The sequence below is a fragment of the Lissotriton vulgaris genome, chromosome 12 (assembly GCF_964263255.1).
Source record: "Lissotriton vulgaris chromosome 12, aLisVul1.2, whole genome shotgun sequence".
Taxonomy (NCBI): domain Eukaryota; kingdom Metazoa; phylum Chordata; class Amphibia; order Caudata; family Salamandridae; genus Lissotriton; species Lissotriton vulgaris.
In genome coordinates, this window is record NC_141700.1 from 811,688,903 (window position 1) to 811,707,904 (window position 19,002).

At 46.3% G+C, this 19,002-nt stretch overlaps 1 protein-coding gene across 7 annotated transcripts in view; it reads right to left on the reverse strand.

The window, feature by feature from the left end:
* Positions 1–19,002, reverse strand: part of LOC147678854 (uncharacterized) — a 144,109-nt gene that overhangs the window by 71,682 nt on the left and 53,425 nt on the right. For 3 of the 7 annotated variants that reach the window (XM_086946294.1, XM_086946293.1, XM_086946292.1), the window contains exons 4-5: positions 11,737–11,850; positions 7,808–7,903 (exon numbers count right to left, since the gene is read on the reverse strand). In XM_086946294.1, the coding sequence (XP_086802420.1) occupies positions 7,808–7,903; positions 11,737–11,850 (210 nt within the window). The remainder of the gene's footprint in view (positions 1–7,807; positions 7,904–11,736; positions 11,851–19,002) is intronic. The other 4 variants (XM_086946296.1, XM_086946298.1, XM_086946295.1 and 1 more) reach the window with 2 other exon arrangements.

Here is a 19,002-nt window from a genome sequence, read left to right on the forward strand (position 1 = left end):
ATAAAGATCTTAAAAAGCGACTATTGGCAAACTTAAGAAGAACATATAAGAATGAGGTTCGGAAGGCAAAGGAGGACTTTTAGAGGCTTTTAGCAAGGTTGCGTATTAGCTCCATGTCATTTTTTAATCTTTTTATGGCAGATTTACCCCTTTATTTGCAGAATGCTGATGCCCATTCACCAAATCTTTTGGATTTTAATACTGTTGCGCAGTACAGTGGAATAAGCACGCAGTCACTTTATATATTTGAATTTAAAAAAAATGGAATTACGCAATGATCTATGTAAATATGGAGATATTTTATCAGTAACTACAATGCCCACGGAATTGATGATGATTATTTACAAATAAAAGACTATTTTTAGAGTGTGTATGTGGTATCAATGTTTTTTGTGCGGCATGTTATCCCCAAATTATTCACAACATAAGTAACATGTTTGTTGAAACTGATGAAATTGTAGTGGGCCTTCCTTACTGTATTTATTTATTCTTATATATTTATTTCTAACCAATTTGTATGAACTTCGGTGATTATCACTGTCCATGTTTTATAGATTGTATTGATTTTTATTAATCAAACAATAAAAGACTTATTCCTAGATCGTTTTTTAGGTTTCACCTGGCGACGCAGCGCGAAAGCGCTGTCGCCAGCAAAATCTATTGTTGCTGACTTGCCTCGGAAGGGAGACAGGAGATGGGCACGCGCAGGGGCGATTGGAGGTTGTGAACGCGCTCATGAACACGCACAACATGCGATGTGCACATCTCCTGTCCCCCTTCCGTCCTCGCAAGCCACATGCAATATAGCTTTATTTTTTTTTATGTGCACGCAACCTCCAAGCGCGGCTCGCTTTACATGTACAGCATGCCTAACCCCACTTACAGGCTCTTGTGGGACTCTGCACTGCTCCTCGGCTGGTCTCCGTCTTCAGACGGTCACTGCAGCAACACGCGGGGCTCTGTGTTGCTCACAGGAGCCCCGCCTGAAATCCTGCTTTAGTCGCGCCATGCAGCATTCACAAAGGCGAGGTGGGCTCCCGCCGGATTTTTCTACTGTTTTTTTTTTCTTTGTTGCTTTGGCGGCCCCCTCCCTGGTTCACACGAGCCACACAGCACTCTTCAAGTACGTCGAAGTCCACAGGCGCCGCCACTGGGCACGAGCCGCAAGCCATGCCGATGTGCACCCTCACAGCGTGCCTACAACGCGCTCATGGCGCTCTTTCACTTTCCCTTGTTATTGCCTGTCAATGGACCTGGGCCCCTTGGAATTGCTACCACCAGCCAGAGTTTGAGACTGACCTTCCTCACATCAACAGCCTGACACTTCAGGGCAGCCTGACACTTGTTCTAATATGGCCACCCCCTGACAGCGACAGTATACGTTTCCCCTCAGCGACTCCCGGAAAGAACACGCGCCTGCTCAGCAGCCCAGGTTTGTGTATGTTTTGCCTCTTCCTGAAGCTGGTCCGCTAAAGTGGGGTCTGCTGTTACCCAGGAAGGTGCGCGAGGGAGACGGCCACTTGGGGGTGTGTGACCTCGCGGTGCGGAGCGCAGCTGAGCTACAACCAGTGACAGGTCTGGGATCACACCTGTGTCCGAGGGGCAGGTTCCCCTCTGTGTGGAGTTGTGAGGAGTTTCAGATTTTTTTCTATGGATCTTTTCTTCTGTGTTACTCATAGAAAAGCATCCTGTCCACAGTACTGCAAGCGAGAAAGTGCTCTCGCGCCACCTTCGATCCGAAATTATGCTTTTTGTAACTTTCTTTCTGGTTCGTGAGGTACATAGCGGGCTGTTGAGCCCCCCCAACCCGGTATGTGTAGGAGAAAGTTCTGAGAAGTGCTTAATTTTGCGGATACCAGGGGCTTTTGGCAGGGGTGGGTACCCTTTAAATACACACCCTCTGGATTTGGGGGAAACGGCTTTATTCCACGGGGATCTGCTGTGGAGGGGGTGGGAGCAGTCCTAGACTTCTCGTTTTGAGGGACGTCCTTTTCACCTCCTTCATCATGTAGTTCTGTAGTGCACCCTCCACATGAGCCTCGTTTCATGGGTCCGGCTGGCAGCCCTATCTCGTTATTACACAAAGAGACCACAAGCCTCCCTGTGACTCTCTAAATAAGCCTTTCACTCTGATGAGTTCAAATAACGTGGTGAATGCGGGCAGCGAAAGTGCCTCGAGGTCAGCGCTCCTCGTTAAACCAAAGGAAGAAGAAACAAGAAAGCTCTGCTCCATGCGTGCAAAGAAATCGTGGGCACAAAGCAATGCTATTCAAAGTGTTGATCTGCCAATTGGGGTATTTGGAGAGGGGTATTTAATGACATTTGGGTATTTTAAGGGGGGTGTTTAATGAGAGAGGAAATGAAACTTGGTGCAGGAGCAGCGGAATTCTCTCCGCTGAGTGAAGGCGGGTTAACTCCTGCCAGTGATAGCCCATCAAATCACTCTTATCTGCATAATGCTTCTTTTGGATAGAGACTGGCGCCCCCTCCCCGGGGATCACTTGAGGCCCCCCAGTTTGGTAGACTTCTAGGCTCGCAGGTCTCGCCTCTCAGGATCACACTTCCCGCTGTGAGTTTCGGCCGGGGTGTCTGGGTGAGGCGCCCCCCACTCAGCAGAACACATCTTCCTTGGCAGTGGTACTTCACGCCCTAACCCCCCCCCCTTCCCCCCTCTGCATGCCCTGCTACTTAGCTCTGTATATCAAATGACTTCTGCTGGCATGGAACTAGGGGCACTAGAGGACATTCCAATTGGCCAGTAACAGACTTTCTGCTGATCTTATGTAGGACACAGGTTAATTAACTGCCAGCACCAGTTGACCCTACATACATTAAGGGACAGCTGCCTTTAGACTCTTCGGTAGTATCCAATGCACGTAAACGTGCTAATTCTCAGACTACTGGTGAGGCTCCACCTCCAGACAAGGAGTCTAAGATTCTGGAGCCTTCAGGCAAAAGGGTAGCTGCTCAAGCAGCTAACATATGGAGAATTTCAAACACACAAGCCCTGTTAGCCAGGTATGACAGGGCACACTATGACACACTAGAGCACATTCTCCAGCATCTACCTGACCTTTATAAAGAACAGGCAGAGTTCCTAATACAAGAGGGAAAGCTAATATCTAACACCTCCATCAAATGTGCGCTAGATGCGGCAGACACAGCAGCCAGGGCTATCAATACCAGTGTCATGCTCAGAAGACATGCGTGGCTCCGCATCTCTGGGTTTAAAAATGAGGTTCAGAGGACTTTACTCAATCAACCTGTAAACCCTGATTATCTATTTGGTCCTGATGTGGACACAATATTAGACAAGATGAAGAAGGATACCGAGACAGCCAAGTCTATGGGAGCCTTGCAGTCACAACAAAACAGAGGAGCTGCAAGAGGAGGCTCAACACAGCAAAACTCATACAACAAAGGGAACACGCAAAACACCTACAACAAGAACATTAGAGGTGGATACTGTGGCAATAACAACAAAGGTAGAAGACGAGGGAATAACACCACCAGATCCTCTACCAATACCAACCAGTGACTTCTTGTCACTACCCCCAGACCATGTAACACCGGTCGGGGGAAGATTACAGCAGTGCCTGCCAGTCCAACTACAGACAGGTGGGTGAGGCAAATTATCCAGCATGGCTATTGCCTAGAATTAACCTCCACACCACCCAACATACCTCCAAGACACCGTCCTATGTCCGCAGAACACCTACACTTATTGCAGCAAGAAGTCATCAGCATGCTACAAAAGGGGGCCATAGAACTAGTACCCTTAGAACACCAGGGTACAGGAGTGAACTCACTGTACTTTTTAATCTCAAAGAAGGACGGGTCTCAGACCAATTTTGTCCCTCAGGCCCCTAAACCAATACATCTTATCAGAGCGTTTCCACATGCTCACTCTACAGCAGGTGTTACCACTGTTGCGTCAAGGAGACTTCCTCGCAACACTAGACCTCAAAGACGCATATTTCCATATACCAATACACCCGGCACACAGGAAATATCTCAGGTTTACAATACAAAATCAGTACTACCAGTTCAAAGTCCTTCCTTTTGGGGTGACAACAGCCCCAAGGGTGTTCACCAAGTGCCTAGCGACAGTAGCTGCACATCTGAGAAGACAGCATATTCATGTCTATCCATATCGACTGGCTAATACAAGCACAGTCAGCCCAGCAACGTGCCAGCCACATGTCACGCACTATTCACCTCCTGCACAGTTTAGGTTTCTCGCTGAACTACCAAAAGTCCCATCTTCAGCCTGCCCACGTACAACAGTACCTGGGAGCGACGATAGACACTCTGGCAGCAAAAGCACAGCCAAATTCTGTCAGAATAAACAGCATTCATACGCTGATTCAAAGGTTCAGGCCCCAACACTCGCTCCCAGCCCGAGTGTTTATGCAACTGATAGGCATGATGGCCTCATGCATTTTCATAGTCCCTCACGCCAGACTACACATGCGTCCACTGCAGGAGTGCCTAGCACATCAGTGGAACCAGGCTCAAGGACAATTAAATGACCTAGTGTTGGTGACCAGTCGTGCATACAACTCTCTGCATTGGTGGAATCTACAAAACCTTTGCAAGGGACGACTGTTCCAAGAGCCTGTACCACAAATAGTGTTGACTACGGGCGCATCCCTGATAGGGTGGGGAACACATGTCCTCCACCACACAGTGCAGGGATTATGGACCACGCAGCAAAAGAAAATGCACATCAACCTACTGGAGCTGATGGCAATTTTTATGGCAATGAAAGCGTTCAAAGTACATCTGTGCAACAAGACCTTGTTGATCCGGACGGACAACATGACTGCAATGTACTACCTGCAGAAACAGGGAGGAACACACTCTCCACAGCTGTCACATCTGGCTCAGAGAGTGTGGAAGTGGGCCATTCAGAGAAACATTTTTCTCATGGCGGAACACCTCCCCGGCAAGAACAATCAAATAGCGGGTCTGCTCAGCAGACACAGCCAACAGGTGCACGAGTGAGAGATTCATCCCACAGTGCTACAGCCATACTTCCAACAGTGGGGACAACCAGAGATAGACCTGTTCGCCACAAAAGAAAACGCAAAATGCCAGTACTTCGCCGCAAGGTTCCCACACCTGCAGTCTCAGGGCAATTCGATATGGATGAACTGGTCAGGCAAATTTGCCTACGCTTTTCCACCAGCACCGTTGATACCGCTAGTGGCACGCAAACTGCACCAGCATTCAATGATGCTAATCCTGGTTGCTCCAACATGGGCGAGGCAACTGTGGTACACCATGTTCCTAGAAATTTCCGTGGTGCCTCATCAAAGACTACGACTAACACCCAGTCTCTTAACGCAGAGCCATGGAGACATTCAGCACCCAGATCCGCAGCAGCTGAACCTTGCAATCTGGCTCCTGAAGTCCTAGAGTTTGGCTACCTAAACTTACCTCCTGACTGGATGAAGATTATCAAGGAGGCAAGGAGACCTACAACAAGAGCATGCTATGCGACAAAGTGGAAACGTTTTGTCATTTATTGTAACAACAATGACATAAACCCACTGGACGCATCAACTCAAGATATCATATGCTCTCTTTTGCACCTACACCACTGCAATCTAGCCTATACATCCATAAGGATACACTTAGCTGCCATAGCAGCTTACCTTCAGAACAGGCAGCACCTTTCGCTATTCAGGGTGCCTGCAATTAAAGCATTCATGGAGGGGCTCAAACGAGTCATCCCCCCAAGACACCCACCTTCACCTGTCTGGAACCTAAACGTTGTTTTAACCAGACTAATGGGACCACCCTTTGAACCTTTACACTCGTGTGAAATACAATTTTTAACATGGAAGGTGGCTTTTCTCGTAGCAATTACTTCGCTTAGAAGAGTTAGCGAGCTGCAAGCCCTAACTATTCAAGAGCCATTCATCCAAATTCACGCAAATAGGGTCGTGCTTAGGACAAACCCTAAATTCATGCCAAAAGTGGTATCCCACTTCCACATCAATCAAACAATAGAACTGCCAGTGTTCTTCCCAAATCCACAGTCAGTACCTGAAAGGGCTCTACACACAATAGATGGTAAGAGGGCTCTCCTATATTACATAGACAGGACAAAAGATTTCAGCAAGACAAAACAGTTGTTTGTTGCCTTTTCACCACAACACAAAGGCAACCCCATTTCCAACAAGCATTTGCAATGCAATGGTCTCGGCATCATTAAAGGTAGAGCTATTGGCATTGCTCATGACATTTTTTTTCTTTAAATCAAAAATAAATGGCCATTGTCATTAACATTGCCAATACACAGCACTCTGCACTCAACAGCACACAATGCTCTGCACACTTGCTCTGCACTCACTGCTCTGCACACTCACTCTGCACACTCACCACTCTGCACACTCACCACTCTGCACACTCACCACTCTGCACACTCACCACTCTGCACACTCACCACTCTGCACACTCACCACTCTGCACACTCGCCACTCTGCACACTCACCACTCTGCGCACTCGCCACTCTGCACACTCGCCACTCTGCACACTCGCCACTCTGCACACTCGCCACTCTGCACACTCGCCACTCTGCACTCGCCACTCTGCACTCGCCACTCTGCACTCTGCACTCGCCACTCTGCACTCGCCACTCTGCACTCGCCACTCTGCACTCGCCACTCTGCACTCACCACTCTGCACTCGCCACTCTGCACTCGCCACTCTGCACTCGCCACTCTGCACTCGCCACTCTGCACTCGCCACTCTGCACTCGCCACTCTGCACTCACCACTCTGCACTCACCACTCTGCACTCACCACTCTGCACTCGCCACTCTGCACTCACCACTCTGCACTCACCACTCTGCACTCACCACTCTGCACTCACCACTCTGCACTCACCACTCTGCACTCTGCACTCACCACTCTGCACTCACCACTCTGCACTCACCACTCTGCACTCACCACTCTGCACTCACCACTCTGCACTCACCACTCTGCACTCGCCACTCTGCACTCACCACTCTGCACTCACCACTCTGCACTCACCACTCTGCACTCACCACTCTGCACTCACCACTCTGCACTCTGCACTCACCACTCTGCACTCACCACTCTGCACTCACCACTCTGCACTCTGCACTCACCACTCTGCACTCACCACTCTGCACTCACCACTCTGCACTCACCACTCTGCACTCTGCACTCACCACTCTGCACTCACCACTCTGCACTCACCACTCTGCACTCACCACTCTGCACTCTGCACTCTGCACTCACCACTCTGCACTCACCACTCTGTACTCTGCACTCACCACTCTGCACTCACCACTCTGCACTCACCACTCTGCACTCTGCACTCACCACTCTGCACTCACCACTCTGCACTCACCACTCTGCACTCACCACTCTGCACTCACCACTCTGCACTCTGCACTCACCACTCTGCACTCTGCACTCACCACTCTGCACTCTGCACTCACCACTCTGCACTCACCACTCTGCACTCACCACTCTGTACTCACCACTCTGCACTCACCACTCTGCACTCACCACTCACCACTCTGCACTCACCACTCTGCACTCACCACTCTGCACTCACCACTCACCACTCACCACTCACCACTCTGCACTCACCACTCTGCACTCACCACTCACCACTCTGCCCTCACCACTCACCACTAAAAATACAGAAAGCGGACACCTCCCTGTTAGAATCCGAGGGAAGCGAAGACGCGAATGTCATAAAACAGAAACGGTGGATAGTTCAGACAGCGCCATCCTCAGGGAAAATAAGTTTTTGTATACAAACCTGCACTAAGACTTCCAGAGGGCTTAGCTGCAGTTCCATATCCAAATGAGGAGCCGCCTGTGGTGTTGCTTCCAAAGGCAGAGCTACTTCCAAATCCTAGTGGAACAGTAGTAGAAAGACATGCAACAAAAGATAAACAACTAGTATGTTAAAAAAAAAAAACTAGTGAAGGTTTTTTTCCGCATTCCAGAATTTTCACAGACTACAGAAAGGACAATAAAGGCAGTGCCAGTGCAAACATTGAGTGGCAAGTTCCACGCTTAATCAGAGATTTCGAGGGCGAGGATCATGCCCAGTGGATGTAGGTAGCAAAAATATGCACACAGAGAAACCAGCTGTTCGACAAACAGGAATCCACTTAACTTTCCATTTTTGAGCATGTGCAATATAAAAGCAACGTAAAATGCTTAATAAAAGTAGGTACTCCGACACGAAGGCCAAGGCAGTGAGAGGTCACTGTCTTTATGTGAGCTGCAACAGAGCTCCCTATCAGCGAAACCAGGCCACTTGGAAGGTATTTGAGCCTACTTGCTAACATAGCGGAGCACAGAACTCTTCAGAGATTTGTGAGGGATATATTATGCAACAAACATTTAAAGCATCATTAAAGTTAGCATAACTTGAAGGTCAAAACACGTTTGTAAGAAACAGTAAAAATATGTATTTTCTGAATAATACGCAAGGATTACAAAATATGCACTGGTAAAGCCAATAGATCTGTCATTTTGTTAGGGTACGTTTTTGGAAATAGTTGGGCAGTTGTATGTATGTTTGCCCCCAGAGGATTAGGATGAAAATCCAAAGATGAAGTGGCCCGCATCGCTATTGTTTAGGCACGTATCGCGGCCGCCCCGGAAGTCAGGCACGGTCGCCAGTGACGGGGGCGGGGCCACGTTCAGACCGGAACTGAAGAGGAGACAGGCGGAGTCGTTGCGTCTCGCGGCCCGGGGCTCCTGTGAGCGGTGTAGAGCCCCGGGGCCGCGCCAGCAGGAGGTTGGGCGCCGCGTGCTGAGGTAAGGTAAGTTCCTAAAGGCTGGAGCGGGATTGGTGCACGTGTGTGTATGCTCGTGTGTGTGTGTGTGTATGCTCGTGTGTGTGTGTGTATGTATGTGTGCGACGGTGACGGCGGGGGGGGGGGGCCTCGGTGCACTTGTGTGTGTGCGCGCGTGTGTGTATGAGTCAGGGGTGGTGTCTCTGTATGTATGTATGTGCGTGCGTGCATGGGCGCTTGTGTGTGTGTGTATGCGCATGCGTGTGTGGTGCTTGCGCTTCCCAAGAGACAGCGCCTGGCCACAGCGCGCGTTCCAGTTACAAATCGCCTGGAAGGATGCGCGTGGCCAGGACTGTCTCCTAGGAATGATAGTCGCTGACAAAAGATCTCGGCGGAGACGCGCTTCCGCGCGTTGACGCCGAGACCTAAAAATGGTTTAGCTAGATGGATAGTTGTGCATCCAAATATGTTACATTAAAGCTAAACGCACTTTAACAGTTCCCTCAAGAGCACATTCCACACGCAAAATGGGGGCATCCATGGCTTTCCTAGGAAACATTCCTCTAGAGGAGATATGTAGAGCAGCCACATGGACTACCATACATACATTTACCAAACACTACTGCGTAGATGTACACTCCAAGCAGCAAGCAGCTGTAGGACAGGCTGTTCTCAAAACTCTTTTTCAGACTGCTGCAGCTGGCACGGGCAACCACCGCTAAGGGAGAGACTGCTATACATTCTATGCACAGATATGAATTCAGGAGCCCACATGCCTCGAACGGAATATGCTACTTACAAGTATGCATCTGTTCTTGGCATGTAGGGCTGCTGACATTCATATCGCCCGCCCGCCTCCCCGGTGCCTGTCGCAGCTGCAGCATTCACTATTACTTTCTACCATGGACATCACTTACTGTAACATACTCCATCTCTGCCACAATGGCGAAAAACAATCTGAAGATGGAGAGGATGCCCATGCGCACTGTAGTCCGGGGGAGGAGACACCTATCTAGTGATACTTCAAAGACTCTTCCAGGACGTCAATGTGCAATCATCCGGACCCAACACTAGGCGGCGATCTATGCACAGATATGAATGTCAGCAGCCCTACATGCCAAGAACAGATGCATACTGGTAAGTAGCATATTCCTTACAAAAAATAAGAGGTTCCCCTTCTTTTGAGGGTGTTATGGTCATCTGTTGTCATAAATGTATCTTTTTCATATTGATTGAGAAAGTTTGTCATATTACGGGAAATGTATATAAAGTTTTCTGATTCAATGGGTGGTTGCATGGGATTTCATAGAACGGTTTAGTGGAACACCTTAACTGAGAAACCATTTCATCTAAACAGTTAATGGAAATTTTCAGGATGAATGGCATTTACCCACGCATAAACTCCACCTGTCCCTGACCCCTAAACTCCACCAATCTATGAAACCTAAAAGCCCTTTATAGCCCTATACTCTACCCATCCCTGAACCCTAAAAACCCCTCAGCACACACAAACTCCACCCATCTCTGACAGCTAAACGCCACCCATCCCTGAACCCTTAAAGTCATTTCTACTCCTAACGTTTACCCATCTCTTAACCTAAAACCCCCAGACAAACACTAAACGCCAACCATTCCTGAAACCCTTAAAATCCAGCACCACCCCTAAACTCGAATCATCCCTGAGCACTAAAAACCCCACCACCCCTAAGAATCACCCATTCATTACCCCTAAAACCCATCTCCACCCCTGAACTCCCCCATCGCTGAACCCTAAAAATCCTTTCTACATATAATCTTCACCTATCCTTAAACCTTAAAATCCCACACCACTTTAAACTCCACCCATTCCGGAGCACTATAAACCCTTCACCTCCCCAAAACTCCACTCATCAGTAAACGTTAAAAACACTCACCAGCTTGATACTCCACCCATCTGTAAAACCAAAAAAACTTTAAACCCCCCCACTTCCATCCTTCCCTCTAAAAAACCCATACCACCCTAAACTCCATCCATGCCTGAGCCCTAAAAGACCCTCCCCACCCCCAAATTTCACCTATCCCTGAATTCTAAATAAACCCTCAACGCACCTAACCATCATCGAATCCTGAATACAAAAAAACCCTCAATACCCGTAAACTTCACTCAAGTGTGTGATTTTGAATGATTCCTTCAATGTATCGATCCTTTAAAATGTTTTCTTTCATTTGGGATTTATTTGTATTTCCTTAAAATTGTTTTTCCGTGAGATGTTTTCCTCCAATGTGGTTCTCAGTTTTCGTTTCCCCATCAATTCACACACATCATCCCCGGACGCTTCCTCTGGACCCCAGAGCCCGGGCTCTCCTTGGCTGCTCCCACCCGGCTGTCGTTCTACGTTCAGGTCTTTAGCTCAATCATAGGTGGGGGAGCATGGTAACAAAGATTCAAAATGATGCTTCACACAATCATATAAAACACTAAATACTGTTTTGGCAAATGAGGGTTTCAACCTCAATAAGTCGCAGAATTCGGCATGAAGGCGCAAGGAATGGAACAGGGAAAGGCACAAAAGTGAAACATACATGGAGGCGAGCAGCCTGACTAAGTGCGAAAGTGAGTTTAAACAAAATGAGAGAAGCTTGAGAAGAGAGGGTTGAGAAGATAAGCAAGAGTTATAAGAAAGTAAGACAAACAATCAAACCACCATCAAACTTAAACAGGAAGTAGGAACTACACATGTAGTCACTGATTTTCTTCACCACACAGGGATGTTCTTGAGTAGAACAAAGCAGATGAGTGGATGAGGAGGACAATACCCTTTTAGAGCCAAATATCCGCACAATTATGATCTTTCTGTAGAACTGTAATAGTATTAATAATGGCATACTGCATTTCTCTGAGATTGTAGACATTGTTTTGAATCTGCCTATCACCAACCTCCCATCCCCCCTTCCTCACCTGCTCTCCCACCGCCATTTCTTTCTCTTCTTCTTTGCTTTGGAGAATTGTTCTGTTGTCGCTCCTCCTCTTTGTTGACACTGAACGGATCATCAGCTTTGGCTTCTGTGTCTGCTGTTGGAACAAACCAGATTTCATGATGTACTCCTGGATTACATTAATTTACATCTTACTTCTTCCTTGTAACCCCTTTACTACATCAGCCACCTGCCTTGAAGCTTATATCAATGTTTTTCACAATATCTTTTATCAAGGACGTGATGCTGAAACCCCAAGAGTCACAATTATGCTGTGGTCACCTCGGAACGTAAGACATTAGGATATCTGCAGAACTGTCTCATGTGCAGACATTCTACTAACTCGGGTCCGGTATCATGTCTGATGCTCCCTCTCCCACAGTCCGCGCACCCCGCCCGGCCAGAGATATGCCCTCAACAGCATTATATTGTTGTGTGCTAAATGCTGTAAAAATGTTTTATATGAGCACCTCTGGACAAGGTAATCCTGTGGAAGGTATTAGAAGATCTAGTTTCCTCTATCCTTCAGCTCTACAGTGAAGTCTAGTACCCGGGGGAGACAGAACACCAGAGAACCTTCAGTTCTCACCCTTCATGAACATCAATTTGAGGGTTTTGTGATCTGCCTCGAAGAACCAGTCAGCCTGAATCTCCACACAATGGTAAACACTCTTTCTCAATAGCATCCAGTTCTACTCTCTGAGGAGCAGTCTGTTATACTGCAACAACAGTCCCATAGTTGCCCTTAACCCCTTCCATGCTGGTGATGGAACCGCTCAGTCACCAGCCTCGGTTGCGCTGTGCTGGTGATGGAGCGGTTCTGTCACGGCCCGCTCGGCGCGCCTGCGCAGCGCCTTCTATTGAGCGGGCAGGGCCGTGACGGAACCGCTCTGTCACAAGCACAGCATGCCCGAGGCTCGTGACGGAGCGGTTCCGTCACGAGCATGGGAGCGCCGCGCGGCCCCCCCCTCCCCCTAGCGCTGTGGCGGAATTGCCGCCACAGCAAAGGTGTTAAAGAGTCTATAGTACCAGGGAAAGAACACGTAATCGCTCTATTGGGTCTGAGTAGCAGGAAGTTCCTAGTCCATAACTGCCTGGATTTCTTCCTCCAGAGCTTTTGTCTTCCCACTGACCTCTTGGGGGCCAAACAGACCACAGAGAATAGACCAACTTGGCAGCTGGCTGCTTTGATGGTGAGCTTGGTCCTCAGCATTCTGGCAGCACCTTCACAAGGTGCCCTGTGTGCTCTTCCTATAATGTGCTAAAACACATCAGTGCCGCATGCGTGTCCCACACTGAGCGCTTCTGGGCCAAACAACACAGAGGTCATTGGGTGCTGGAAGTGGCAGCAGTATTCTTGAGATTAAAGGTCATAACACTGTAGTGGTCAATGGGATCTTCTCCTTGGCACCAGGCGCTAAGGCAATTTGTCTGTGAGTGGATGTGTATTGTCTGTGAGTGGCTGTTTATTGTCTGTGAGTGGCTGTTTATTGTCTGTGAGTAGGTGTGTAATTTCTGTGAGAGGATGTAAATGTTCTGTGGGTGGAGATGTATGGTCTGTGGGTGGATGTGTAATGTCTGTGCGTGTATGTGCATGATCAGAGTGGATGTGTAATGACTGTGAGTGGATGTGCATGATAAGAGTGGATGTGTAATGTCTGTGAGTGGATGTTTATGGTCTGTGAGTAGATGTGTATTGTCTGTGAGTGGATGTGTATTGTCTGTGAGTGGATGTGTATTGTCTGTGAGTGGATGTGTATTGTCTGAGTGGATGTTTATGGTCTGTGAATGGATGTGTATTGTCTGTGAATGGATGTGTATTGTCTGTGAGTGGATGTGTATGGTTTGTGAGTGGATGTGTATGGTTTGTGAGTGGATGTGTAATGTCTGTGAGTAGATGTGTAATGTCTGTGAGTAGATGTTTATGGTCTGTGAATGGAGGTGCATGTCTGTGAATGGAGGTGCATGTCTGTGAGGGGATGTGCATGTCTGTGAGTGGATGTGCATTGTCTGTGAGTGGATGTGTATTGTTTGTGGTTGGATGTTTATGGTCTGTGAGTGGATGTGTATTGTCTGTGAGTGGATGTTTATGGTCTGTGAGTGGATGTGTATTGTCTGTGAGTGGATGTTTATGGTCTGTGAGTGGATGTGTATGGTCTGTGAGTGGATGTGTGTGGTCTGTGAGTGGATGTGTGTGGTCTGTGAGTGGATGTGGATTATCTGTGAGTGGATGTGTATTATCTGTGAGTGGATGTGTGAGGTCTGTGAGTGGATGTGTGTGGTCTGTGAGTGGATGTGTGTGGTCTGTGAGTGGATGTGTGTGGTCTGTGAGTGGATGTGTATTGTCTGTGAGTGGATGTGTATTGTCTGTGAGTGAATGTGTATTGTCTGTGAGTGGATGTGTATGGTCTGTGAGTGGATGTGTATTGTCTGTGAGCGGATGTGTGTGGTCTGTGAGTGGAAGTGCATGTCTGTGAGTGGATATGCATGTCTGTGAGTGGATATGCATGTCTGTGAGGGGATATGCATGTCTGTGAGTGGATGTGTATGTTCTGTGAGTGGATGTGTATTGTCTGTGAGTGGATGTGTGTGGCCTGTGAGTGGATGTGCATGTCTGTGAGTGGATGTGCATGTCTGTGAGTGGATGTGCATGTCTGTGAGTGGATGTGTATTGTCTGTGAGTGGATTTGCATGTCTGTGAGTGGATGTGCATGTCTGTGAGTGGATGTGCATGTCTGTGAGTGGATGTGTATTGTTTGTGGTTGAATGTGTATTGTTTGTGGTTGGATGTGTATGGTCTGTGAGTGGATGTGTATGGTCTGTGAGTTGATGTGTATGGTCTGTGAGTGGATGTGTATTGTTTGTGAGTGGATGTGTGTGGTCTGTGAGTGGATATGCATGTCTGTGAGTGGATGTGTATTGTCTGTGAGTGGATGTGTATTGTCTGTGAGTAGATGTGTATGGTCTGTGAGTGGATGTGTATTTTCTGTGAGTGGATGTGTATGGTCTGTGAGTCGATGTGTATTGTCTGTGAGTCGATGTGTATGGTCTGTGAGTGGATTTGTATTGTCTGTGAGTGGGTGTTTATGGTTTGAGAGTGGATGTGCATGTCTGTGAGAGGATGTCTGCGACCCTTGAACCTGCTTGCAGGTTGGCCGCTCCCCATTTTATTTAAGGAAAGCGCCCTCCTAAAGAGCTAAATTCATATGGTCTGAGAGTAAGAGGGAAAAAACAATTTTACTGAACGACCTCCCACGTGACCTAAATTACTTTAATGCTTGCTACTGTATAGCATAGGAGGGGGTCATTAACTCTTGATTTCTCCACACGTAAATTTGATTTTTACAAAAATATTTTTATTTGACCTTTTATTTCATTATTTGCTTATAAAAAAGACTATCACATAACAATTCTAGTTCACATTGTCATAATTTCTTTCAACAATATTGTTTCCCTGACCATGTATAAACCAATTCTATGGCAGGACCGGAGGCTTCTGATTATGCTTTCTCATTTCTTTACTGCAAAACACAGCAGCCAATGAAAGTAAAACTGTATTGAAAAACTACAATACCCATGAGGCTTTGAACCACGCCTCTATCACAACAACCAATCACAGTGTACATTAAGCATACAAAGCAGGGAGACACTAATCTGGCCTCCTCTTTCTTTGCTGCTCCGCAGCCCAGATAAGTGCCTCCCTACTTTATATGCATTATTTATGGTGTTTGACTTCTTATATTGATTGCGTTATGTACATACACTTGAGGTAATAGAAATTTTCAGGTAACCAATGTGTCCCCCACTCGCACCCTATCCATGCACCCATGTTCCTTGTATGTCGTGTAACTTCTTTTCTGTTCATGCTAGAAAGACGCAAATTCATTTGCGTCCAACGTTAACATGTCAGCTATCCAGTCATGCATGAAAATACCGTTAATTAGGCTTCTAGGCCTATGGTGCCAACGTCTTTACATGGTACACTTTCACGTTTTTCTCCACGTTTTTCTGGCCCAGTCGAGTTAGGCCCTTAAACGAGGCTCCGAGTTCTTTTCTCTCCCTCTGAAAGCTGCCGTTTAGGTATGCATCCCTGACCTCTGCCTTACTTCCTGCCTCAGACGAGCGGTGCCCGGCTCGGCCTGGTTCGCTTGCCAAGATGATGTTTTACCTACAAGTTATCTGCTCAGCCTCCTCGAAAACACATTCCAGTCTAGTGAAATAGGTAAACATATTCCTGGCTGCAGAGCAAAGGACCCTGCCTTCCTGTCTCCATGCACGTAATTTACTGCTTCCGTTACCATGGTAGGCCCATGACCCCCGCACTCTACATGAAGATTCATATGCACGCACTAGCATTCAGTGATGAACGGCCCCTGCCCGAGAGACCTTTTACTCCAGACACTACAGGGGTGTGGAATTTTATAAAATATCTTCTTGTCCGAAGGACAAAATGTTTCAGAAATCTACTTGTCCTTTAAAAAAATCTACTTGTCCCATTTGGTACCAAACAATGTGGTTTCAATTTATGACTGCATTCTCATATAAGAGTTTGGATAGCAACCTTTCTGATTATGTCAGGGCTCATTTTACTACATTATTAGAGACAGCGGTCCCGGTCATGGGAAATATAAGAACATATCCACAAAACTGCAATCAGCGTTTGGTGTACTATTGTCCCAATGGAACGGATTACATTTATTTACTTTTTCAATAAACACGAAAAAACATACAGTAACATATAGTGAGCAAAACGTAAAGGGGTTCTGGAAATCAAAAGATTTCCTGACCTCAGGCATGTATTAGTAGGGTGACTTTTAAGTGATACATGGATTACAATAGTCACGATAAAAGAACATCTTGCACTCCACATCAATCAAAAGTTGGAGTTAAGATGTAGTTGTCAACGTCGTTTTGATCCCCAACAACGGTTATGGGATCATCATCACAACAGGTCAATCTAAATGCCTGCGAAGTGAGTTATGGTAGGGGAGAATGAGAGAGCGAATGGAGGGGGGACGGGAGGGGAAAAAAGGGAATGAGTGAAGTTAGGGAAGAACATAGGAGTATGCCAATAAGAATTCTTAAAACACAAGCAAGGGTGATGTTAGTATAAGCATAACATTTTACATCACTATTTATATTCTTACTTTGCTCTGTTCATGCCACCTTTCTGATTGTACAGGACTCTCAACACACTAGGTTTTTATGTAAAATATTTGAATATTCAGTCTCTGTTTGAGTGAGCTCTGCTCACGGTCATGGTAAGCCTCTGAATATATCAGCACTTTCATTATATTGAAGTTCACTGCCCTAATTGTATCAATGCTCTCTTTCTAGTCAGAGGAAGAGACTAGTGGACCACCCTGACAATTATATTTGTAAACATTCACTCATTTTCACAAAATGTTACTGTAAATAAACTTAGATTCTACTTCCAGTCCAGTGCCTCAGTTACCAACTGAGGATCAAGGAGACTGCCCCTGTCTGACACTATTCACATTGTAATTTGTGGACAGTTCCCTTCATCTCACTCTAGCTTGGTTCCCTGGTTTGCTAGAAATGTGATCATATGCCAAGCACTATATCCGTATCCAATATGTAGACTTCCATAGTTTGGCAAGAATTTGTAGGCAATCTAGTTCCAGAGTCAAAATGTAAGCTATCAATACATGTACGTTTGGCTTAGACACACAAAGATTGTGTTTGTACCTATAAAAGTATTCACTAGCAAAAAGAGTTGTTTTTTCTAGACCTGGATTGCAGTGCAAATGTGTGCATGCGTGCAACATACATTGTTTAACGGCACCATAAAGTCCTCTCTAACCCCCTCTGCACCCTGAAAAAGGTAATACATTATATGTTTGTAAAGAGTGTGTTTACGACCATGGAACTGTTGTAGGTTTCCAGGCCAACTTATGTAAACGCTTATGAATTTCTGAAAGTCCTAATTCTGCACCCATGCAATTTAATAGATCTTGCATGCACATTTGTTACATTCTTTTATGAGTGGGGTCCCTAATTATTTTTCTTTCAGTAGTTTTACTTTGATTTGCCTTTATTTTATTTTTTAAATATTGACATGCACCAAAGGTGATGTATTAAATGATTCCTTATTGGAATGGTAGTTAATGTTTTCAAACTCTGCATTGTAGCTTTCTGCACACTACAACCATTTTTAAGTTGCAAATATTGTGCTCTCTTCATCGCTTTTTCAAGGAGCACATTGTTTGGGAGTACATTGTCTGTTTTCAAAATAAAATCACCAGTCTTGAGTTCCATTCTTCTTTATACACTTGCACATAATAAAGGAGCCTTCTTTAAGCTATACACATAGCCACAACTTGTAAATGTATCAGACCATGCACACCTGCTTTTATTGGATCCCCTATCAGTAATGCAAGCGGAGATTCCTGCTGACTGTGTTTGAATGTATCCGACTTGAATTCTCTGCTCGACTGAACTTTAATGCACTTGACCCATGAACATGTTACACAATTTTGTTTTAAACATTAGCACCCCGACAAGCCGAATAAACTGTGGGCGACCTTACCTCTAGCAAAAAATGCAAATGTGTCACTATATTATTTCCCTAAGAAACTACCAATTTGTTTCAGAGGCGATGGGGGGATTTGAGGAAACCAGCAAGAAAAAATGCATCAATTAAAAAACCCCGAAGACGGGCCATTTAACAAACTATTAAGGTACTATGGTTACAGCAGGCACTGACTTGTTATTGAAGATGTTAAGAAAGGTCATGCCTTTCACAGCAATTTACTTATTTGCCTCTTCCAAGTCGTACCATGCAGATTTCATGCAAAGTAAAGCTCAAACTCCACACAGCTAGTGTTCTGCATAGCTCCTGCACAACCCACTGGCATGACACACCTCATCTCTAGAACAACTTATATCCTCTATAGTGCATCTCATACACTTTACACCTTCAATTTACCAATTCCCTCATGCACTATCCCTTCCCCTTACATGAATCATGCACAGCACTGTTCATACCTATCATACAGCTCATGTACTGCACAGGTCACTGTAAAGATCATACGCAGTGTAGCTCGGGTACCATGTGGATCTCATGTAAGACATAGTTGAGCCTTGCCATTGTTCCTAGCATCTTCAGTATAGTGCACAAATCAAGCTCTGCACAGGCCACGCTTGCACAGCTTATTCCATTTGCACAGGTAGTATCCTCTATGTGATGAGTGATACGAAGGTGGGGTTCTTATAAAAAGAAAAGATT